We start from the raw sequence: 25,374 nt of genomic DNA, 5'->3' as shown, positions 1-25,374 counted from the left end.
ACCTGAATGGGTGGTTCTTCAGAGCTCTTTGCACCCCAAGAAGTCAGTTTGGCAAAGTTAGCTTCGTGGTCAGAAAGAGGAGAAAGAGGGCAGCAGGGTTGGAAATTCATATAATTTAGTGGCATTTGGTGCATTCACAATGTCATACGACCACTATCTTTAGTTTCAAAGCTTTTTCTTATCACCCAGAAGAAAACTGTACCATCCAGTAGTCACTCTCCATCTCCACCTCTTCCCAGCTGCTGGAAACCACTTATCTGCCTTCTGTCTCTGCAGATCCACCTATTCTGCATAGATTATAAGGAGTCCTGGTGGCATAGTAGTTAAGCTCTCAGCTGCTAACCAAACAATTGGCAGTTCCAACTTACTAGCCCATCTCTGGGAAAAAGACATGGCAGTCTAATTTCGTAAAGATTACAGGCTTAGAAACACTATGGGACAATTCTACTCTGTCCTATAATGTCCCTGTGAGTCAGAATCCACCTGATGACAAGGGGTTTGGTTAGGGTTTGCATGGCCTTCTTTCACTTGGTGTAATTTTACTGAGGTTCATCCACATTGTAGCACGTATCAGAACTTCATTCCTTTTCATGGCTCAATATGATTCCACTGTACACAGACACCACAATTTGTTCATTCCTTCATTGAATTTACAATGTTGGTGGACATTGGGTTGTTTCTACTTTGGGGCTATTATGAATAATGCTGCAATAAACATTTGTGCACAAGTTCCTGTGTGGACAAATGCTCTCACTTCTATTGGGCACATACCAAGTAATGGAATTGCTGAGTTGGCATTTGACCTCTAACCAGAATGTTGGAGGTTCAAACCCACCAGCTACTCCATGGAAGGAAGATGGGGCAATCTACTTCTGTAAAAATTTACCACCTCAGAAACCTAATGCGGGTTGCCATGAGTTGGAATTGACACAATGGCAGTGAGTTTGGTTTTGAGTTATGGTAATTCTATGTTCAACTTTTGGAGAAATCATCAAACTTTTCCACAAAGCAAATTGAAACCACCACGTGGTATGATGTTATACCCACCAGGAAGAATTTAATTAAATGGAAAGTAGTACATGCTGGTGAAGTTGTGTAGCAATAGGAGCTTTGGACCTGGCTGTTGAGGACGTAAACTGATGCAGAGCTGCAGAAACAGTTTGGTGGTTCTCAATGACTTTTAATGCAAATGCTCCATGAATAACCCCACTGTGGCTGTCTCTATTATCACTCTGTCAAAGTCAAGGCCAGTAATGACCACTAGAAACCCTAGAACTAGAAACTAAAGCCCCAAGACTTTTATGAAAGATTACTGTGGAAGACAGGGAGGAAGGTATAAGGAACTGCCCCTATGTTCAAATAAATGTTTTTGAGCACAAGCTCCAGATTAAAAATGAGGAGAGGGTCCTTTCACCCTTTGTAAATAAAAAAGCAAGATCGTTTCAGTTTCCATTTTACACTAGATGGTGATATCAGCTGTGATCTTATGGCAGCACATTGTGTACGTAACCCAGTAATAGAGATTCATCAACAGGCCATTAGGGGGAGTGATGATCAATTATGGGAAAAATGGACAAAAAGAAAAGCAGAGACAATGTGGCTTATGGTAGCAAATGAGAAAAGAGGAGGGAAAAAAGACATATGATAGAGAGATAGCTGGCTAGTTAGATGAATGGATAGATTGATCAAGAGATGGATAGATGTAGTATAGTGATAGATGGATGAATGGATGATGGATGAATGTTGTTGTTGTTGTTGTTGTGTGCCGTCAAGTCAGCCCCGACTCATAGCGACCCCTCCTTGGGTTTCCGAGGCAGTACCACTACGGAAGTAGGATTACCCAACCTTCCTTCCGAGGAGTGGCTGGTGGGTTTGAACCGCCAGCCTTCTGGTTAGCAGTCAAGTGCTTTTAGCCACTATGCTACCAGAGCTCCTGATGGATGAATAGATGGGTGGAATGGATGGACTGATGAATAGATAAATGAATGGATAGATAGGAAAAAAACCAAGAGGCCAGTTATGTTCTCTGTCCTCTACTGCCCACTCCCTCTGAAACTATTCGATACCTTCTCCTTCTGCAATTGTCAACACCCTTCTCTTCAGTTTTAGCTAATGACCTCTCGACCTTCTTAGACAACAGATATATAGAGAAAACAGATGAGCACCACCTCAGCCTCTGTTGACAGTTCCAACCCTTGCACCCCCTGCTGTGCTGCACCCACAGGGAGCATCCCTCCTGTCATAGGGCAGACTTGACCATGGTCCCATCAAGGGACAGCCTCTCCATTTGTCCCCAGGATCCCATCCTATCACCCCAGGGACTCTGCTCCTGAATCTCCCTTTCTACTAGGTCATTCTCAACAGGCTACAACAGACTTGCCTAAATTGTACCCACGAAGGAGCTCGGGTGGTACAGTAGTAGTTAAGGAGCCTGGCTGCTAATCAAAAAGCTGGCAGTTCAAATGTACCATACACCCTGTGGGAGAAAGATGAGGTAGTCTGTTTCCATAAAGATTGACAGCCTTTGAAACCGAATGGGGGCAGTTCTACTCTGTCTTACTGGGTCACTGTGGGTCAGAATCAACTTAATAGTGAAGGGTTTAGTAAACTTTAGCTCATTGTATCTGTTGATTAGTCTGGTCCATGTCAGGGATTATTGGAGGGAACGATTGTATCATTTTCCCTGTATGCCACTGTTAATCCCCATGACTGTCAGCCTTCCTTGCTGGCCATACAAGTCTATCATACCTTCAGTTTGTGGACACTAATACTAACTAATACACTGCATCTAACATTTCCTTAATTAGGGTAGTGATTTCTTGTTGGCCACTGATATTATTTCAAATTTACTGTTTTAGTTGGTTTAGGCAATTCTAAGAGGAGCCCTTGAAGCACAGTGGCTAAGGAGTTCAGCTGCTAACTGAAGGGTCAGCGATTTGAACCCACCAGCTGCTCCATGGGAGTAAGATGTGGCAAGCTGCTTCTGTAAAGATTGGAAACCATACAGGGCAGATTTACTCTGTCCTATAACGGGATATCTGGTAGTGTAGTGCCTAGGGCATTTGACTGCTAACCAGAAGGCTGGCGGTTCAAGCCCACAAGCCACTCCTCAGAAGGAAGAGTGAGCAATCTACATTATCAAATCTCTTTGTGTGTCAACTTGGCTACACCTGGTTGAGTGGCTGGGCAGCTGGATGTAGTATTACCCATGATGAGATTGGTAATCAACTCCATGGTGCAATTTACTGTGAGCAGCTGAGTAGCTGCCTTTGGGTATGTGGTCTGCTTCCCATTTTATTTGTCAACTTGGAAGTTTTATTCCTTCCACAGTAGCATAGAGTAGTAGAGGTACCACCTTGGAAACACAAGGAGGGGTTGCTATGAGTCAGATTGGACTTGACAGCAGTGAGTTTTGTTTTGTTTTTTTTAATAAAGTCTCTATAAGGAGCTCTGGTGGTGTGGTGTGTAAGGTATTTGACTGCTAACCAGAAAGTTGGTGGTTCAAACCGAATGGCCACTCTGTGGGAAGAAGAGGCAATCTACTTTTGTAAAGATTTACAGCCTTGGAAACCCAATGGGTGTAGCTCTGAGTCGGAATCCACTCCATGGCAGTGGTTTTTGTTTGTTTGTTTGTTTTGAATAATATTTGTTTCTATGGGTCAGAATCTACTCATCAGCGGTGATTTTTTTATTTTTTATTTTTAAATTTAGATCATTCTAAAGGTTCCCATCTTGGCATGTCTAATCAATACTGGACCAAAGGGGATTCACCCAGGTATTTCTTCTCATTTTGCCCAGTAGGGGGAGACATTTCCATTCAAAAATTATATCCATAAGAATTATGTATTCATTTAAGGGAGAGGCCACCACGGTACTGTGGTATCACTCTGAGAGTGTGGGGGTGCAGAACACACCAGATGATACTGTTAGAGGGGTGACACTAAATGACTTGTCAATAAAATTTATGTGCATTGGTTCAGCAGAAATTATTTTTTAATACAAATATTCCTGTAGTTATTACAATAAAAACATTTTTCTTAAGCCCAGTTTACATGTATCAATATATCTGCAAAGCTAAAATTCTATGCCAGTTTAGTTTTGAGCTTTCTGGTGCACTCTGGGCTCAGCTGTCATTACCCAATTACAAGGACGCCTCCAATCACGTGGTTTCGCCAGCACGAGCCACGAGCACTTGGCTGTTTTCGTTGCTGGTGGTGCTTTTTGAAAGGCTGATTATTTCAGATATTCTGGTATTTAAACTATAACATTGTGGTGAGTTGTTGTTGTTATGTGCCCTCCAGTCGGACCGACTCATGGCGACCCCTCTTTGGGTTTCCGAGGCAGTATCACTACATAAGTAGATTGCCCCATCTTCCTTCTGAGGAGTGGCTGGTGGATTTGAACCAGCAGCCTTTTGGTTAGTAGTCCAGTGCCTTAGGCACTATGCTATCAGAGTACTTGTGAATTTATATCAATATCTTTGGTAGCATAGTGCCTAAGGCACTGGACTGCCAACCAGAGGGCTGGCAGTTTAAACCCACCAGCAACTCCTTGGAAGGAAGGTTGAGCAATCTAGTTCCGTAGTGATACTGCCTCAGAAACCCAAGGACGGGTCGCTATGAGTCGGGTCCGACTCGAGGGCAAACAACAACACCAACAATACCTTTTTTGAGAATGAAAGAGTAATTAAAAGAAAAGGAGAAAAATAAAGGCTTCTCAGTTATGAATGATGTTGTAATTAATAACGTAATTCAATGTAGAGAGATTTTATAAGACAATTTTGTTGTTAGTATTCATGTAATGTAAGAAAGATTATATTTAAGGAATTCACAACTGCCTTTCTCACATATTCTATGATTAAACATTATTAAGGATTCTGTATGATCTGGTACGGAAGGCGGTCCATGGGGGTGACACCAACCTAGTGATGCTCCTGCCAGAGGATACATTTGTAATCATACATTCCAATTTCTAACCAGACTTTAATTTTTATTCCTTCCACAGTGGCATCCCACATCTCCCTGAATTCATTCTGTCGCTCCTAAGCAGCTCCCTGCCAGGCCAAGACACTGATGGGCTCCATATTCATGTATCCAACAGGCCCCAAAGAGTTTCTTCTCCGTCCCAGGCAATGATGCCTTCATGTCTGTGAAAGCCCTTGGGTCCCCACAGCGGGTGGGGTAAAAAGAGCCTGGCGTTCATGCCGCTCTTCTCCCTGTTACCCCCTTAATATTAAATGTGGTGTAGTCTTCCACCTGAGGCTGGGAGCTCATTGGAACCTTTCCCTCCTGGGAACTTCCTTAAGCTTGGATAGATTGAGCACGTCTGCCTTGAGATGATACATCCCTGGAGACTGAGTAGAGGCCCCTTGTTTACTGTAAAATTCCATCAAGGGTTGGGTGGGGACTCCATCCATTTCCTCCCTTTTCAGGCCATTTGTAATACTCATCTGTGGTGGTTAAGTTTGTGTGTCAACTTGGCTGGGCCTGGTTGAGTGGCTGGGCAGCTGGATGTAGCAGTCCCTATGATGAGACTGGTAATCAACTCCATGGTGCAATCTACTGTGGGCAGCTGAGTTGCTGCCTTTGGGTATGCGGTCTGCTTCCCATATATAAGGAGCAGCTTGGGGAATGGTCTCTACCTTATGGTACGTTTGAACCCCGCATATAGCTGGGTCATTGTTCAGCAGCTTGCCATGCTTTGTCGATCTTGGGACTTTCAATGGACTTGAATTAACAGCCTGCTGTGTACTTTGGTAACATCGGGACTGTGCCATTTTATTTGTCGACCTTGGGCTTGTTAGCCTCAGCAGCCAGTAGCTGCCTGAGTGAAGAGATGCTTCTAGCTTCAGTGGGCCAGGAGCAAGAGGCAGAGCTGAAACTCAAGGTCGGGGGGCTTTCATACAGCCCCCAGAGCTTGGCACTTTGAACTTGGACTTCTAGCCTCCTGAACTGTAAGAGAATAAACTCCTATTTGTTAAGGCCATCCTATTTGTGGTATAATCCTGTCAGAGCAGCACAAGGTAATCAGAACACCATCTAAAAACTTCCATAGAATTAAGGACTGAATTGGTGCTCTTTTTATATTTTTGTCCCCTCCCCCCTTTTTTTTAAGCTCTAATCTCCTTATTATCTTACCTTCCTCTCTGAGGAATCAGGGATAAAAGATCTGAAGCCGTCTTTCACATCCAACTCAGTCTGCAGCTGTGAACCATTTATGCCCTGACAGCAGTCAACTGAGGCATCCGAGTGATCCCAGTCTCCCTCCACTCAGCAGTTTCAAAGGCAGAGACACTGCACCTTGCTCTAAATCTCTCAACAGACATCTCATTAAGAGGGCGTTGCCAGGTTGTCAGCTGCTGTCGAGTCGGCTCTGACTCGCAGTGACGTTACACACAAGAGAATGCAATGGTGCTCGGTCCCGTGTCGTCCTCACACTCGCGGCACGTTCACTGTTGTGGCTACTGTGCTAATCCATGTCACCGAGAGTCTGCCTGGCTTTCACTGGCCCTCTCCTTCACCAAACACGCTGTCCCCCTCCAGCGATTGCTCCCTCCTGGTGACATGTCCAAAGCAAGGGGGTCAGATAATGTGCTGTTTTAGTTGACAGGGTTTCCACTGGATAATTTAGGAAAGTAGAACATGTGCCCTTTCTCCATGGTCTTAGTCTGGAAGCTCTGCCGAAACCTGTCCACCATGAGTGAACTTGCTGGCTTCTGAAATACCAGTGCCATCCACAGCTTTCAGCATCGTAGCAGGACACAAGCCACCACAGAATGACAAACTGACAGATGGGTGGTGGACAAATGAAGGAAGAATTGTAGAATTAGCATCTCATTGTTTTGTAATTCTTAATGAAATGCACTTAACCAATAGTCATCAATGGCTGCTAACATCACAAATAATGAGGCGGTCAGGCGTGTTCATTTTAGCAGAATAGCATACACATGAAGTAGTGTTGCCAAAAAACCAACTGTACATCCATGTGACCAAGCATCTAGATCCAACTACCCATTTCCAGGTTATTCAGGTGACAGAATGACACAGTAAAGAACTCCATGGGGGTGTAATTGGCAAAATCCAGACTGTGGGAAATGACAGTGAATAACTGACTTGGTTTCTTAAGTAACTAAAGTCCAAGGAGAGAAAAAGAGAGAGAAGAAAAGAGAAATATACTTTAGCATGTGTTCAAATGTTTCTTAATTTTTTAAAAAACAAACTCCAAAGGCTTTCCATAACTCTATAAAAAGACAAAAACATTAACACAAATTTTGGGTTTTCTTTTTAAGAAAAAAGAATATAAAGTTAGGAATTCACAATTAGGTACAAAGCTTCAGAAGGAGTCTGTGCAAGTGAAGGTGGTGGGCGCGTGTTACTCCAGCTTCGTGGTAAATATAGCTCCAAGTGTGGCTTCGTGGCTGTGGTCCATCTGGGTCCTACATACCTCTCTACTGTTGCACACCCTGTAGTTGGCTCTGAGCATCTGCACGTTGGGTTCCCCCAGTGCATCTCCATCTCTCCCACCACAGGGCCTGGGCTTATACCATTCCTCTGCCTAAAAACTTCTCTGCGACCCACCATTCTAGGAATTGTTCTTTTTCTCCCTATTTCTACAGATACATTTGTTGCTGTTGCTTCTCCTTCTTGGATGAATTTAAGTGGGACTCAGAGATGATGAAAAATGGTCAACAGTATTTCATTCTTCTATAAAATAATCTCTCAAATTTGTATTTACTTTTTATTAAAACATAAGAAAATGCGCTACACATAAAAATATAATTCTCAAACAAAATAAGAGGCAAATATAGTTTCTTAAAAGCATTAAACCAGAGGTACATCTGTAAATTAATGAAGTTAGAAAGCTAGAAAGACAGTTTTTATTAAACCTCCTGCTTTTGGTTAAAAATGGTCTTTTTTTTTTTTTCCACAGACACTCCCATCAAGAGATTGAACCTGTTTCCCTATTCCTTACATTGGTGCTATTCTTATGATTTGCTTTGACTAAAATGTCTTCTGAGAGCCCTTTAAGATGAAATCATTTGTAGAAAAGTGGTCCATTAGGTTACTGTAACACAGGGACCCCTATCTGTTGATGGAGAGCCTAACAGATGTCAGTTTCCCTTCAGTAAGTTCAAACTTGAAAAATCAATCTAGGAACAGTCCAAGACTGATAAGAAAAGTTGAAAATAGTTCTCAGAGAAGTTAAGTGATGCCAAGATTTCAGCTCCTCACTTCCTGTTCTCCATTCATTCTCATCTGAAAAGCAACTACAATGAAGAATTTTCTAATAAAATGGTTGGAAGAAAATATTTAGACAAAAGTGAAAGACTTTTCAATAGACCAGTAATAAACAACAACAACAACAACAACAAAGAACAAACTCACAGCTCTTGAGTCGGATCCGACTCATAGCGACCCTCCTTGGGTTTCCAAGGTGATATCTCTATGGAAGTAGATTGCCCAATCTTCCTTCTGAGGAGTGCCTGGTGAGTTTGAACCACCAGCCTTCTGGTTAGCAGTCAAATGCCTTAGGCACTATGCCACCAGAGCACCTAGACCAGTAATGGCCACTAGAAATTATAACAAGAAAAGACCCTATATTACCATAGCAACAAGAGACATAAAATCCCTAGATGATAACCTTAAGCCATGTGTATAAACTAGATGAAAGAAGACACAAAATGTTGCTCAGGATGATAAAACAATACCTGGGTACACAACAAAGCAGGCTACATTTCTTTTTATTTATTTATTGTGATTTGGGTGAAGATTTACAGAGCAAATTCACTTTCCATACAGCAGTTCACATATACTTTGTCTCATGACATTGACCACAGTTTACCACAATGCAACAGCTCCCCTCCCACTTCCTCCCCATAGTTACCTCTTCCCTGTGTCCATCCCTCCATGCACTCCTGCCCCCTGAGCTGTCTCCCTGTGCATAAGCAGCCCTTCTTTCTCCCATGATTGTTCTCTCCAAGGAGAGTATATACTTGAGGTAAATGTTCAACTCATATGCGTGTCTTTTGTTTGGCTGGAAACCACAGGTGTGGGTTTAATTCCAGACCCGAAGGGCAACTAGGGGCCATAGTCTCAGTGGTTCCACCAGGCTCTATTGGACCAGCAAACCTGGTCCCCCCTCCTTTTTTTTCCTCCAAATGATTTTGAGTTTTGTTCCACATTGTTCTCGCTCTTTACCAAGGATCTCCTACATACATCCCCTTCCAAGGGGATGACAGTGGTAGCCGGGCACCATCTAGTTCATCTGGTCTCATAGTCGTATAGGCTGCAGATCAGATGGTGTACCAGTCGCTAGGACTAATTGTTTCCATGACTTTTTGGTTTTCTTCATTCTTTGTTCTGGACGAGGAGAGACCCATCGTTGCGTCTAGATGGCAGCTTGCTAGCAGGCTACATTTCTTATCACCCCAAATCTAACCCATTGCCGTGGACTTGGTTCCGACTCATGGCAACTACATAGGACAGGGTGGAACTGCCCCATAGGGTTGCCAAGGCTATAAATCTTTACGGAAGCAGACTGCCTCATCTTTCCTACAGAGCAACTGGTGGGTTTGAACCACTGGCCTTTTGGTTCATAGCCGCATGCCATTAGCACTATACCACCTGAACCCCCATATTGCTTGTTAGAGATTATAAAACTCAAATAACCAAGCCCACTGCCATTGAGTCAATTTAGACTCACAGTGACTCCATAGGACACAGTAGAACTGTCCCCAAAGGGTTTCCAAGGGTATAAATCTTTACAGAAGCAGCTGATGGTTTCCAGCCTCCCACCTTTTGGTTAGCAGCCAAATGCTTTAACCATTCAGCCACCAGACTCCTTTAGGAAGTTTTCAAACGCAAACCAAACACACTGCCATCAAGTTGATTCTGACTCACAGTGACCCCCCCTGAGTTTCTGAGGCTGTAAATCTTTATGGAAGTAGATTGCCCCATCTTCCTTCCATGGAGCGGCTGGTGGGTTTGAACCACTGACCTTCTAGTTAGCAGCCAAATGTCTTATCTACTATGCCACCAGAGCGCCTTTAGGAAATCTAGATATTATAAAATGCCAGTTTTATTCAAGTTACAATATATATCATCCCATTTAAAGTTTTAGCACATTTTTGGAAACTTGACAAAAATTGGTTTTAAATTTATCCACAAGAAAAAACATGAAAGAATATGTAAAAAATGTTTTTGAAGACGTGTAATGGGGAGGATTTACCTTTGCAGATATGAAAGCACACCTATTTCTGTCAAGTGGATTCCAATCCAAATTGACCCTGTAGACACTCTATGGGACAGACTAGATTGCCCCCGAGGGTTTCCAAGGCTGTAATCTTTACAGAAGCAGACAGCCACATTTTTCTTTTGTGGAGCAGCTGGTGGGTTTGAACTGCTGACCTTTCAGCAGCAGCTCAACACTCAAGCACTGTCACAACAGCTCGTTATTAAAGCACACTCTTACTACATACTCTCACTAAAACAGAGTGATGTCCAAAGAGATCAAAAGAATTATGCAAAAGAAGATACAGTTCACACAATCATCTCAGTGCATGCATGAACTTGATGGAGCGTTGGTGAAGATACCAAGAAATAAGCCCTTGCAGTGCTGGTGGGAGCACTAAGGGCTACGGTGTTTTTGGAAGAAAGTTTTTAAATTCATTACAAATGGGTATTTTGTGTAAAACAATTTTAAAAAGAGCTTTTACAAATGTATACAAAAGTTTGTTTTATGGTGTTAAGTTTAAAAGCCTAGCATACAACTGACCGTGTGATGTATTACAAGTATACATGCATGGCTGGAAGACAATGGGCTCTGAGTGCTGGGAATACACGTGATTTATAGTCCCTTATTTATAATCGGTATTTCCCCAATTTTCCATAATGAGTGTACGTCATTTTTATAATCACAAAGTTTTGTTTCGTTTTTTAGTTTTCACTGAAGCCACAAGAATTTTTAAAAAAGTTCATTATAAATAGAATTGATCAAAGCCCAAAAGCCTAAGTAAAAACACGAAGAATACAAACATATAAAGATCCTGTCCCGGTGGGTACCAGGCACGCTCCATGCCCTGGGGAAAAAGCACCACCGTGGAGCAATCAGTCGATGTGAGAAGGCCTGCTGTTTCACTGTCTGGACACCAAACTCGCAACAAAAGAAAACAAAAGTTGATAAAAACCCCTGGGTGTAACTGTCATGAAGTTATTCATGCATTTGGCACCAGGAAGTGTTTTTTTTTTTTTTTTTTTAAATCACTATGGAAGTAGATTGTCCAATCTTCCTCCTGAGGACTGCCTGGTGGGTTTGAATGGGCAGCTTTCTAGTTAGCAGTCAAATGCCTTAGGCACCATGCCACCAGAGCTCCTATGCACTTTTTCTTCTTTTTTCAATTGTGATTTGGGTGCAAATTTACACAGCAAATTCACTTTCCATCCAGTAGTTCACATATACTTTGTCTCATGACATTGACTACAATTTACCCCAATGCAACAGCTCGCCTCCCACTTCCTCCCCATAGTTACCTATTCCCTGTGTCCATTTCTCCATGCACTTCTGCCCTCTGAGCTGTCTCCCTGTACATACACAGCCCTTCTTTCTCCCATGATTGTTCTCTCCAAGGAGTGTATCTACTTGAGGTAAATGTTCAACTCATATGCCTGTCTTTTGTTTGGCTGGAAGCCACAGGTATGGGTTCAATTCCAGACCTGAAGGGCAGCTAGGGGCCATAGTCTCAGTGATTCCATCAGGCTCTATCAGACCAGCAAGCCTGCTCCACCAGTGAGAGTTTTGCATGCGGTTGCCATGTGAGATTTATTAGCTTTCTTCAGGACAAGAGCAGATAAGACAGGCTGTTCTACCAGGACTGGAATGTGCCCAGCCCCAGAGGTGGCTCCTCCCTCTGTCGGCATCCAGGGCACGGAGCACAGTCTGCCCGGCACCCTCTGCTCAGATCTGTTTCTGTCCTGACCATGGCCACCTTTGTGGAGCTCAGCACCAAAGTCAAGATGCCCATCGTGGGCCTGGGCACCTGGAAGGTAGACATGCACTTGTGTGGACCCCTGCCTCCCTCGGGGGCTCTTTAGCCAGGAAGCCCTGCTGTTGGTAGATTGTAGGGAGGGAGAGTCCAGCCCTGAAGGCAGGAACTCACACTCCCCTCTCAGCAGCAGACTCAGCCTCCAAAGCTGCACGGCTGCTTTTCCTGGGGGAGGACAGAGCTTCCTGTGTAGGATCAGTTTCAAGCAGGTGCTGGGCTGACAAACACAGTTGTTTTCCAGGGCAGTTCCTCTAGAAGACTTTCCTCTGGCTGCTCCCTGGCTCTGGGACCTCCACATTGTTGGAGTTTACCGCCTGGTGGATGAGTGATTGAGGGGAGGACATGTGGCCTGTGGCCCTGGCTGTGTGCGGTGTGGTCCTGGAGCCACCCCAGGCCTTCTGCGTTGATATCTGTACTTGAACGAGACCCTCAGGGGTTCCAGTGCAGTTCAAGTCCCAGAATGCTGCTTCCCTGGGAGGGTTGCCCCGTGCCTGGGTGGGGAGTCTGGCTCTGCTGGCTGGATCCATGTCAGCTGGCCTGCGCCAATGTCTCTGGCAAGGCGGCAGACACTTTCCCCATCCAGGGCTCAGTGAGCTGGTCCCTGCACCTCTTAGGTAAGTGTTGTAGTTATGTTTGTGAGTCAACTTGGCTGGGCCTGGTGGAGTGACTGGGCAGCTGGTGGTAGTTATTCCCCATGATGAGACTGGCAATCACCTGCATGGTGGGATCTACCACAAGCAGCTGAGTAGCTGCTTTGGGACGTGGGCTACTTCCTGTATATAAGGAGAAGCCATGGGAATGGTCTCTAGCCTATGGCATGCTTGGACCCTGCGGGTAGTCACGTCGTTGCTCAGCAGCCTGCTATGCTCTGCTGACCTTGAGACTTACAATGGACTTTTAAGTTAATGGCCTGCCGTGTGGTTTGGAAACATCGGGACTGTGCCTTTTGACTTGTCAACCTTGGGGCTTCTCAGCCTCAGCAGCCAGCAGCAGCTATCTGAGTGAAGAAACGCCTCTAGCTCCAGTGGGCCAGGAGCAGGAGGCAGAGCTGGACCCCAAGGTTGAGGGGCTTTCATCCAGTAGAGCCTGGCACTTTGAACTTGGACTTAAAGCCTCCAAATTGTAAGAATAAACTCCTGTTTGTTACGGCCATCCCATTTGTGGTATATTCTTGTCAGAGCGGCACTAGGGAAGCAGAACAGTAAGTTAGAAAGTTTTCTCATTGTTTTCTGACTGACGGCCTTTTTTCGCATTTCCGTCAGTGATGATGCCACCCTAACTAGCTACTAGGAGGAATCTCCATTCTGTCTTCTCTCTGCCTATTCTTCCTTCTCTGGGGTCGTAGCCTCCTTTGCATTGTCCTTCCCAGGTCCTCTGTGGGTGAGGGTGACACCCTATGGTCCCAGCACTGGATATTCTCAGGAAGCACACTGGGTCCGTTGGGGGAGTATGTAGCTTCCTGCAGGTTCAGCCCCAGCGTCTCTTGCTGGGACAGAGCTGTTTTATCCCCAATCAGAGCCTTAACCTCCATAGAAATATAACAAATAATGACACACCAGAGACTCTGCTCACCCCAGATCAATGACAGAACGGGGTTTTCGAATGACAGGTGAGCACTGTGGAGAGAACCCTTTCAGGATCTGGGGATGACGTCATTTTAAAGATAGGCACTTGGCAGTGGGGTACAGGGGCCCCAGGGGCGGCAGAGCGGCCCCTGGGCCCACTTCCTGTCCTGATGCAACACATCTGCACATTCTCTTTGTCTCTTTGTTGGTATGTTTGCTATTTCACAAAAGAAGAGGTTTAAAAAAGATTTTGTGGAATTCAGTACAAAGTCCTTTTCTTTCTTTCTTTCCTTTTTCTTTATAGTGCTTGGGTTGACCAAGTTAGACTAAAATGTATTTCCATTTTTCCTTGAGGGGGAAAAGAACCTCTGTTCTTTCAAGATGGTGTTCTTCTCCCTTTTCGGAAACAACTGTTATGTAATAGCTCATGCCCACCGAGCCCTCCTAGGTCCCCACCCTAGGATGACCACTTTCCATTTACTGTGGCCCTTTACCAAGCCAACCACCCCCTGAGGCAAGTACTGTTGTAACTCTCATTTCGGAGACAAGGTATATATTGATTGACCTGCCTGAGGCCAGATGCTTAGCTGGTGGTGGAGCCTGGATTTATCCAGACTAACTTGATGCAGAGCCTTACCACTGTTTGAAGAACTTTTCTGCCAATTTTTCTGGGTCATTTCAGAGGGCAGTTTCAGCCTGGTCTTCACAAAGGGGGCACTGTGAGCTGTGGGTGGCCTCATCTTTAGAAAGGGGGGGTACTACAAGGTGTGGATCATCCTACATTTCAAAGGAGGGACTAGGAGCCACGGTTCATCCCTGTCTTCACAAAGTGGGCACTAGAAGCCGTGGGTCACCCTCATGAGGGCATGAAGGCACCCAGAGTTGTGGGTCATCCATCATTACAAAGGGGCAATTATGAGCCATGGGTCATCACATATTTACAAAGGGGGCACAAGGAGATCTGATTGACCCTATTTTACAAAGGGTGGCACTATAAACTGGAGGTCACTCCACACTTTAAAGGAGGGACTAGGAACCATGGCCACTCATATTTAGAAAAAAGGGGGATGAGGAATTGTAGGTCAGCCCATCTTTACCAAGGGGGACATGAGAAACCATGAGTCACCCACACACACTTGGGCTGTGTTAAGACTGGAAGATTAACCTAGACTAAGAGGAATTGATTTTTGCATAGAATGGGATATGAGCCATGATCACAAAATCTTTGCGTTCTTCTCCTTTGAAATGCTCCCCAAAGAGTGTTCTCTACCTCAGTATCCCCTGGAAATTGGGCCCAGAAAGGCCATGGTATGGAGAGGTAGGCCATGGAGGGGAGTCCTGAGGTGTTGGTTTAGGGTTGAAAGCACATAATTGTCTTTTCCTTCTCCTTAGTCTTCTCCAGGCCAAGTCAAAGAGGCTGTGAAGGCAGCAATTGACGTGGGGTACCGCCACATTGACTGTGCCTTCATGTATGAGAATCAGAATGAGGTGGGGGAGGCCATCCAGGAGAAGCTCCAAGAGAAGGCTGTGAGGCGTGAGGACCTCTTCATTGTCAGCAAGGTGCCCAAGGCCCGTGGGGTGGGAGGGAGTCTTAACCTTAGGGCAGCCAGAAGAGTTTGGTTCGGTCAACACCAACGATTCTCTACCCTTCCCTACAAGCAAAAAGTTATTTCCCCAGCCCTCTTCCTCTCTGTGTTATGACATACCTAGTACCCACATAACCATACTCCATCCAGGACTGGAATAGGGAGATGATGCCCCTGGATTACGCCTCTCAATTGGGTTTTCCATATGGGGGAGGATCCACTGAGCCACACTGATGGCCATGGCCTCCCAGCCGTCATGGAATTCATCTGCCCAGTGTTGATCAGTGGGGCAGTGTTGATCATGGGACAGTCAGGGATGGATTTGGAAGTTGTCTTTGCAGAGAGTAGTCTCCAGGGATAAGGCCCTGAGGTCCTCAACTTGGGGGAAGGAGGATTGTAAACTGTGGGAACATTTATTTTTTATTGTTACATATGATTTTCATTTTCTTTGAGCCTAATAAAAAACAAGTTACAAATATTATTTTTCTTTTTAAAAAAAGAGTATGTGCATTAGTCTGTAAGGTTGGGACTCACTGGCCTGGTATTATGCACACCTAAAACACAAGCTTCAGGTCCTAGAAAGAGCACGTGTCACCCAGTACACAGATCCTGTTGAAGTGCTGAGTCTGGAGGACTCTGTGAGAAGCCACCACTGGGACCAGCAGGCTGGAGACATGGGGCTGCAGAAAAAGAAACTTCTGGCCCTGAGGCCTGAGAACTTGGAATCTCAGTTAGACATGATCCCTGCTCTCAGGGAGCCTACAGCTGAGGGGTGGATGACACAGGGAAACAAGTGTAGGATCAGGGACCAAATACACCCACTAATATATATATATAACATGCTAGGAGAGCTGAGCAAAAAACTGCTCAGCACTTAGAAACAGTCCTTGACTTGCTGAGCCCTGGTGGCCAAGCTCACCTAGGTCATAGTCTGAACCACTTTTGCTATAAAGAGCCAGTCCCAGGTTAGATCCAGGGGCAGGGAGATATGGGTGATGGAGACTTCTGTCTCAGTACTGACCCTGATTGTCGTTCTCTGCAGCTGTGGTCTACCTTCTTCGAGAGGCCCCTGGTGAAGGAAGCCTGTCTGAAGACCCTCAAGGATCTGAAGCTAGACTATCTGGACATCTACCTTATTCACTGGCCACAAGGGCTGCAGGTTGGAGCTAATACTCATCCCATTTCTCACTTCTAAGCAGATCCCAGAGAGCATCCACTGAGCCAGCTGTGGGGAGGCTGAGGTAGGAGCTCTTTCCTTTCACACCTGTGAGATGCAGGTGGTCAGGAGACTGCTATAGACCAAAGGGCTGGGTTGTCAAAGAAGTCAAGGCCAGGGCTACAGAGCTGGCCATGTGCTTGATCTTCTGAGTTACATCTGCAAGGGATATCATTTCTGGCAGCCCACAGAGGCTATGGCTTCCATGTTGTTTTTGTCCTGATTCCATACCATGGACTCCAGTTGTGATACTCTTTCATAACACTATTCAGGGCTCAACCTTCTTGTAATTACAAAGCACACTCTGGGTGTGGCATCTTGGAGAAAAGCCCAAGGACGTTCCTGCTGGAGGGTGGCCAGTCCTTGCTGAAGACCAGTGCGCCTGTTCTGGGCTCCCCTCCATCTCTTTGAAGGTGGGAGGGGACGTGATGGCCAATTCTCTCATCTCGCGGTCTGTGAGGTGATGACTGGCACCATCCTCCCTCCAGGCCTCCTGAGCCTACAAAAAGAGAAGCATGCCAATGCCTTCTCCAGAAATGCCACTCTTGTGATGGGACTTGCCTGCTGCTCTTGAAGTTAAAGTTTGTTCCCAAGTTTATGTGGGCCTTGAGTGCATGAGGTCAACGTCCACGGTGATAGTGTTGGCTTTTGAGATTCACTAATGAAGAATTTTGAAATAAACCAGCAGTTTCTAAAATATGAGGACTTACATATGGCAGTAGATTGGTTTAGAAATTTTGTTTAACCTCAGGTTCTTAAAGTCTGTAGCCCAGAGTCTGAAAAAGTATCATGTGGTTGTGGTTGTTTAGCCCATGGAGGAGGTCCAGGAGTCTGGAACCTTGTAAATAGAACTCAGGGTCTGGAGGGTGATTCCAGCTTAAGTTTTTGTTTTGCATTTACAGCCTGGGAAGGAATGTTTCCCCAAAGATGAGAAAGGCAATCTCCTCCTCAGTAAGACAACATTCTTGGATGCCTGGGAGGTAGGTTCCAGCTTTTTCTAAAGAAAAACTTTGCTACAGTGATCCTCCCCACTGCTTGCTAGCACAAGACAACCCAGGTATGTGACACTGTTTAATGTCCTAGAAATCATCTGTGGTTCCTCTGTTGTTGTTGTTTTGCCGTCGAGTCGGCCCCGACTCATAGCGACCCCTCCTTGGGTTTCCGAGGCAGTATCACTACGAAAGTAGGATTGCCCAACCTTCCTTCCGAGGAGTGGCTGGTGGGTTTGAACCACCAGCCTTCTGGTTAGCAGTCAAGTGCTTTAGCCACTATGCTACCAGTGGTTCCTCTAGTTCCTTCCAAATCACCTTTGGCTTTTGGCTTTTTTTTTCTGACACTCTTGATATTTCTAAAGGCTAAGAATGAATCCTCCAAGGGAAATATCACTGTACCACCAAGCTGGACTATATGAAGAAGAATGTGGCATCAGGATTGGAGGAAGGCTCATTAACCACATGAGATATGCAAATGACACAATTTTGCTTGCTGAAAGTGAGGATGATTGGAAGCACTTACTAATGAAGATTAAAGACTACGGTCTGCAGTATGGATTACACTTCAATATAAAGAAAACAAAAATCCTCACAACTGGACCAATAAGAAGCATCACCATAAATAGAGGAAAGACTGAAGTTGTCAAAGACTACATATTACTTGGTTCTACAATCAACACCAATTGAAGCAGCAGTCAAGACATCAGAAGACATATTGCATTGGGCAAATCTGCTGCAAAAGACCTCTTTCAAGTGCTGAAGAGCAAAGATGTCTCCTTGAAGACTAAGGTGTGCCTAAACCAAGCCATGGTATTTTCAATTTCCTCATATGCATGTGAGAGCTATATAATGAATAAGGAAAACCAAAAAAAAAGGTTGATGCTTTTGAGTTGTGGTGTTGGCAAAGAATACTGAAAGTAGCACGGCCTGCTGGAAGAGCTAACAGATCTGTCCTGGAAGAAGTGAAGCCAGAAGGCTCCTTGGAAGTGAGAATGGCCAGACTTGGTCTCATCTACTTTGGTCATGTTGTCAGAAGGGACCATTGCCTGGAAAAGGATATCATGCTTGGTAAAGTGGAGGATCAACAAAGAAGAGGAAAGCCCTCAACGAGATGGATTGACACAGTAGCTGCAATGATGGGCTCAGGTATAGCAGGGATTGTAAAGCTGGCCCAGGACCGGGCAGTATTTCGTTCTGTTGTACATAAGGTCACTATGAGTTGGAGATGACTCAATGGCACCTAACAACAACAACAACACAACACCCCTCTTTGGGAATACACACCATTCCAGCTGGAGGAGAGGGATCTGAGCAGGGATATTGGCCTGGGTTTACATGGATTAGCTGAATAACCTGGAGGAAGTTATTTCACTCCTCTAAGCCTTACTTTCCTCATCTTAATTTTTTTTTTTTTAATACATCCTAGTAATAACACATATCTTTCAGGAGGTGGAAAAGATTAAGCTCACTAATATTTACTGAGCACAGGAACATTACTCATAGGTTCCCTTAATCAGCATAGCCCTAGGGGGAAGGATCTGTGAGTCTTCCCTGTTATAAATGGGGGAACTGAGACCGAGAAATGGTGATGGCTTGTCCAGATTAACAGCAAGTGCATAGCAAAACTGGGATAGGCCCCAGATCTATCTGACTTCGAGGTCTACCCTTCAAAGCCCATCCTGAAGATTGTCCTGAAGCTCTGTGTGTTGTATGTAGAAAGAAAAAAAAAGAAAAAAAAGCTCTTGTCCATAACAAAGAACTATCTTCAATGGTACCCTTGGACTTGCTTGGTGAGGTTAAGACATTTGCAGTTAGGTTCTGTAAAATCAAAGTTAGCAATAATAATAATAAAAGCAATGGTTTCTTCAATCCAGAGCCATATTAATAAAAATTATTAGAAATAGCATGCCTCATGAGCAGAGACAATAAATAGAAGCAAATCAGATACTCTTGGGAAAATCTTATGAAGGCACAATTTGGCATATGTGTGTGCTATGCTCCTCATATGACTAACTATGAAGCCATAGTACAATGTGAGATGGACATTGCGAGAGCTGGTTGAGTCCAAGTACTAGACTCATAACCCACCGCTGTTGAGCTGATTCTGACTCACAATGACCCCATATGACAGACTAGAATGGCTCCCTAGGCTTTCCAAGGTTGTAATTTTTAAGAAAGCAGACTGGCACATTTTTCTCCCAGAGAGGCTGGTGGGTTTTAACTGCCAGACATTCAGTTAGTAGCTGAGAGTTCATTCACTTGCCACCAGGGCTTCTTACGTACTGGATCCAAACCATACAAACCCGCTATCATTGAGTCGATTCTAACTCCTAGCAAACCTATAGGACAGTGTAACTGCCCCATAGGGTTTCCAAGGCTGTAAACCTTTACCAAAGTTGACTGTCACATTGTTCTTCCATGGAACTGGTGGGCTAGAACTGCCCACCCTTTAGTAAGGAGATGAGAGCTTACCCACTGCACCTCTAGGGTCCCTTGTCAATGTTAGACAGAGGGTTCAAATTATAAGTTGAAATCAACTTTTTTCTTTTTCTTTTTAGGTTTACACATTCTGTTTCCTTTAATGATCCCATGAGCAATTGTTCAGCTATAGTCTTAAATACTTGATATTTTCACTGAAACAAATTGATTAAGCCTGAACCTTCAAGTAAAGTGATCACTCTCTTTGCTAGCAACAAAATATTAGCCATAAGCAGAAAACTGGAATTCTGGGACTTAACTGTAGAAAAGGATCAACATATTTACCTCCCTGTCACCATAAAGAAAAATTTCAAGATTAATGGTTCACTTGTACGGACTTCCTCAATGAATGCTTTGTTCCTAAGAGTGAAGACTGTGACAAGATCTGCAACTCAGCCTGAGATTTCAGCAAGCTCACCCTGTGTGATGAATTTGACAGAGCACTTCTGTCATTTTTATCACCCTGATAAAACATGACTTCTTAAATATCCTAGGAATTATTCCTTTTGAGATGTGGAGACAAGCATGTCTCTAATGTTTGCTCCACAAGACTTTTTTGCCCTCACTTATATGATGGTATTAATGATGGTAATCACGTCATTGATGTCTGCCAAAAGTGCCCTGATTTCCCTGAATGAGTTTGACAATGACTGTTACAGAGAGCATTCTGAAGGCCCGAAGAGATACTGTTGATCAAGATGAGGGGGAGTCTGAGATGAAATGTGTAGGACTGAAACATAAGTAATGTGTGATCATGTGGACCTACAACCAGATCAACAGAAACCTTACTGACCGTTCCTAAACAGAGGCTGAAAAAAATGTGTAAAGGAGTTCAGATGTGCCACAACCCAAGTAGGCTTTATCTGTGACACACAAACCCTTCCTGTCATCACATGCGCCATCTCCAGAGTTTCAGGGCCCTTCTGATCCCATCAGTTCTCAACTTCAAGTTTCCCCTGGTTGAAGACCCTTCTAATCCACCCTAGTGGTTCTTAGCTTTAGCTTTGTGTTGAAATCCCCTGGGAGTTTCAAAAGTCCCAGTGTGCATGTCCCTACCCAGACCAATTCAGGAAGAAACTCTGGGGCTGGAATGCCAGGCATCAACATTTTAAAAACTCTCTGGTGGTTCCAAAAGGCAGCCAAGTTTGAGAACCACAGATAACGTGTCCCTTGAAGCCCTTGTGCTTGCCCCTGTCTCAGACCATTAATGTTGACCCCCTCCCCACCTACTCTCGTCTCTTCCTTCTTTTCTCCAACTTACTTTTCAAGCCCCTGTTCAAAATCCACCCACGAAGCCTCCCTGACTACTGTGACCCACGTTAATCCCGTTCTTCTCTGACCTCCCTGAGTCTCACCTCTGCCTCTGTGACAGGCCATGGAGGATCTGGTGGATGAGGGGCTGGTGAAAGCCATTGGCGTCTCTAATTTCAACCACTTCCAGATTGAGAGACTTTTGAACAAACCTGGACTGAAACACAAACCGGTGACTAACCAGGTAAATTCTGGTTCATAAACATTTGGAGGCAAGTTCAGTGTTGTGTACTGAGTTGCCTCTCAGGGGCCCGTGATGAGGATGCTTTGGGGAGATCTGAGTCAGTCACAGGGTTTGGCATCCAATATACCAGTAGGCAGTGTTTGGTCTGTGTTTGGCTATCCTTTTTGTGTACATAGAACTCCCTAACTCCATCCACAGCCCAACTTCCTAGTGACGGGATTGTTTGCTTTGCAGATTGAGTGTCACCCATACCTCACACAGGAGAAGCTGATCCAGTACTGCCAGTCTAAGGGCATTGCAGTTACTGCCTACAGCCCGCTGGGCTCTCCAGACAGACCTTGGTGAGGCTCCTCAGGGGTCTTTCTCTTGATGTTCTTTAAAAAATTACTCATAATTGGTTAATATTGGCATAAGACTACAAGCCACTGGCAAATATACTATGTCTAAGGCAATGTGTTCGTTGTTGTTGTTGTTAAGTGCCGTTGAGTCGTTTCTGACTCATAGCGACGCCATGCACAGCAGAACGAAACACTGCCCGATCCCATGCCAGCCGCACAATCCCTGCTATAGGCAATGTGTTCAGTACATCTAAATGGGATTACAATGAATAAATGTGGGATATATATATGTGTGTGTGTGTGTGTGTGTGTATATATATATATATATATATGTATATTTTTTTTTTAAATTTTTTTTTTCACCCCAATGGCAACATGCTTATTCCCCTGCAATTATTCAAGTTTAGCCACTCAGAAGTAGACCAGCCTTTCCCAAGGCAACATTTAGAGCCATAGTGCGCCCAAAAGTAAGACAAGGCCTTCAGGTGCTTCTGCCTGTCTCCCAGATGGAGGACACTATAAGGAGCAACCTTGAAGCCATCATAGAAGGGATGTTCATCTACACATAGTAACCCATGCTGATTGTTAGAGGAGACTGGGAAAAGTAGCCTTGAGACCACTGTCATCAAAGAGATGTTCATCTAACATAGTAACCATGGTGATTGTTCATGCCTGCCATCTGTTGACCTTTAGGGCCAAGCCAGAGGACCCTTCACTGCTAGAAGACCCCAATATCAAGCAGATTGCTGCAAAGCACAACAAAACCCCAGCCCAGGTACATTAGTACTGCATTTTCCTAATCTCAACCCTCACCTTCCCCCAGCAATCCAGAGCCCTGTGTTTCCTTTATTGTATTGTCTTCACTTATCTCTGTGAACAGGAAGACCAGGGCAGATAAGGCCCAGTCAGACTCTTAGTGAAAGTACTGTTGGGGCTCCAGGAGATACACTGTTATCTCTGAGACAGGGATGGACCCTGTCTAGCAGCTTCCTGTGAGCCTGACCACCCAGTGACCAGAGTGCCTTTGGTGGGAGAGATCTGGGTGGAGATTCAGCTCTATCACATGTCAACTTGGGACCCAACTCTGGTCCAGCCACTGTGCTTTCCTAATAAGAAAATTTAGAACCAGCCTCTTTAGGCTGTTGTGAAGATTCTGAGATACCGTCCAGCTGAGACTGCCAGTGTCTGACAGGGACACATTTAGTCCACCATCGCCGTTGTAATGAAGGCAGGGAGCTGCAATGTGGTTCGTTTGGCTGTTCATGGAGGAAGGGTCCTGGTGGTGAGTGGAGCATGATGCCCTTCATCCACAGGTTCTGATCCGTTTTCATATTCAGAGGAATGTGGTTGTGATCCCCAAATCTGTGACCCCAAAGCGCATCACTGAGAACTTCCAGGTAAGAGTCTGCTGGTCAACTCTGGTTTTCCTCAGTGGAGGAGAAGGTAAGACTCTTATCACCAGGCTCCTCATCTTGTCCCTGCGTTGTCTATGGGCCTTGCCCCCTGCCTACCACCCTGTCACCTCCCAGGCCAGGGGGCTGACGTTAGTAAGAGCTGAAGTAGATGACTCATGGGCCAGAGATGGGCTGGAGCTACCTGTCTTGACTGGTAGGTGTGAACACAGCTGCTAAGAGGCTTGGTAGACCCTGAGCAGCAGATCACCATCACATGTGGAGTAGAGTCTCCTGGCCTCACCCCCCACCCATTCAGCAGAGAGGCCCTGACCACACTGGAGAGGACCTACTCACTGGAGGGGCATGTGTGTCCATCAGGAACATCCCTGCCGTGGGAAGCCCATGAGCCTGGCCACTTTGCCCTTTGTACCCCAAGCTGATAACATCTGCAGTCAGCACATAGACCTAACATCACACACCTTTCTACATCTACTGATATGACCACAAAATTTTTCTTTGTTAGTCTTTCTTTGTTGATATGAAAAATCAATCACTAACTGATTTTGAATGTTGAACTAGCCATGCATACTTGGGATCAGTGCAATTTGGTCATGGTGTATGATTCTTTTTATACTTTTCTTGGATTCAATTTGGTCATATTTATAGGACCTAGTTTAAAGCAAAATTCATGCCCAGTGGACATAATGAGGACATCATCTGGTCAGTTAATGCTGTGAATGTGAGCTCTTTTTCTGCTGGAAAGGGACCCTTGGCTTGAACTTCCCCCTTTCCAGGTCTTTGACTTCCAGTTGAGTGATAAGGAGATGGTGACCATACTCAGCTTCAACAGAAACTGGCGGATCTGTGACCTGAAGGAGTAAGTACACTGGGTCACTCTAACAAAGGGGAGCATCACTGTTTCCCTAAACTGGTAGATGATGAGCTGGAGGGCTTGGAAGGCAGCTAGGACTATTTTGTCTTCAAACACTGTCTTCAGGCAGTTTGGAAAGTTAGGACTGGAGTGTCAGATAGATGAAGAAAGACATATCCCTAACTGCTGCTCAGTGTCTGAACTTCTGAAACTAATCCAGGTGATAGTTAGAAGGCACTCAGTACAGTGCTCAGCTCCAGCCTTATTAACCATGGAGTTGTCCCCGTTGATTTTGACTCGTGGTGATCCCATGTGTCAGACTAGAGCTGTGCTCCACAGGGTTTCAATGACTGTGACGTTTCTGAAGTAGATCACCAGGTGTTTCTTCCAAGGTGTCTCTGAGGAGATTCCTACTGCCAATCTAGGAGTTTATTCTTATGCCCTGGTTGCTGCCTGCCTGCCTGCCCTCCTTCTTAGCATGCCCTCAGATCAGTCCGAGGGAAGGTGGAGGTGTGGACACTTGTCTTTTGCCTTCTCATAATCTCGGGGAGGGGTAGGCTGAGAGAGCATGAAGACCATAGGATGCCCCAGAGAAGAACGTATTTACAACACCGCCATTGCTTGTGGAAAGGGCTCTTCTTGACAGTTATTCTCTCTCATTCTGTCTGCAGAGGGGCCAGTCTGGAGGATTATCCTTTCACTGCAGAATACTGATGGTGGACCTTCAGGTTCCTGCTGAGATTATCCAGTGGATTCTTGCTTCACTTGCCTGCAGTGGAGCTCTCGGCATTGCAGCCCTATTTTAGCCAGGTTCATCTGAAGTCACACTGAGCTGCCTGCTAGAGTCTGGGCTGCATCTCCTGGAGTTTGGCGTGTCCAACCAGGAGCGGATAATCACAGGGAAATAGGCATTTTTTTTTTTTTTCACATATGCGATCAAACGTTTGTTAAACACCAGAAGCTGTGCTAACATGAAGAATATGATAAAAAGAATAAATAACAATGATTGTAACCAACATGTTTTGAGAGTTTCCTATGTACTACCACTAAGTGAGGTGCTTTTTATATGTGTTGACTCATAGAATCCCTTGAGATAGGTACTCTTTCGTCATTCCCATTTTACAGAAGAGGAAATGGGGGCACAGGGAGGCCAACTCTTTGCTCAAGACCACCCAGACATGAGTGGCAGAGCCCAAAAAGTGAAGATCTGCACCACCAACCTTTGGCTAGTAATTGAGTGCTTAATTATCTGCATCACCCAGGGCCCACACTATCAATTTTATTTCTTTGTTATTCGTATGTTTGTTTATTTCAACCAACTAGAATATAAACTGTATAAGATCAGGGATTTTTGTCCATTTTGTTCATTGTGGGCCTTACTTAAATCTATTGAGTGGAT

The 25,374-nt window shown here is 44.9% G+C and overlaps 1 protein-coding gene across 1 annotated transcript; it reads left to right on the top strand.

The window, feature by feature from the left end:
* The first annotated feature begins 11,975 nt into the window (after positions 1–11,975).
* LOC103207326 (aldose reductase-related protein 2-like) lies at positions 11,976–24,689 on the top strand. Its single transcript, XM_007952909.1, has 10 exons — positions 11,976–12,041; positions 14,998–15,165; positions 16,234–16,350; positions 17,310–17,387; positions 21,250–21,372; positions 21,607–21,713; positions 22,404–22,485; positions 23,024–23,107; positions 23,899–23,981; positions 24,647–24,689. The coding sequence occupies exons 1-10, from the start codon at positions 11,976–11,978 to the stop codon at positions 24,687–24,689; spliced, it is 951 nt and encodes a 316-aa protein (XP_007951100.1).
* The last annotated feature ends 685 nt before the right edge of the window (positions 24,690–25,374 follow it).

The sequence above is a fragment of the Orycteropus afer genome, unplaced genomic scaffold, assembly GCF_000298275.1.
Source record: "Orycteropus afer afer isolate SDZICR_OR568_19922 unplaced genomic scaffold, OryAfe1.0 scaffold00365, whole genome shotgun sequence".
NCBI classification, from domain to species: Eukaryota; Metazoa; Chordata; class Mammalia; order Tubulidentata; family Orycteropodidae; genus Orycteropus; species Orycteropus afer.
Note: the sequence above shows the minus strand (reverse complement) of the source record. Positions and strands in the feature narration are given on the sequence as shown.

What these genes read in the sequence shown, in the direction of transcription:
- LOC103207326 (XM_007952909.1), top strand. Translation starts at nt 11,976, where the DNA reads ATGGCCACCTTTGTGGAGCTCAGCACCAAAGTCAAGATGCCCATCGTG. An exon ending in GCATCACTGAGAACTTCCAG is followed by an intron (nt 23,108 to 23,898) that starts GTAAGAGTCTGC and finishes CCCCCTTTCCAG; the next exon opens with GTCTTTGACTTCCAGTTGAG. An exon ending in CGGATCTGTGACCTGAAGGA is followed by an intron (nt 23,982 to 24,646) that starts GTAAGTACACTG and finishes TTCTGTCTGCAG; the next exon opens with AGGGGCCAGTCTGGAGGATT.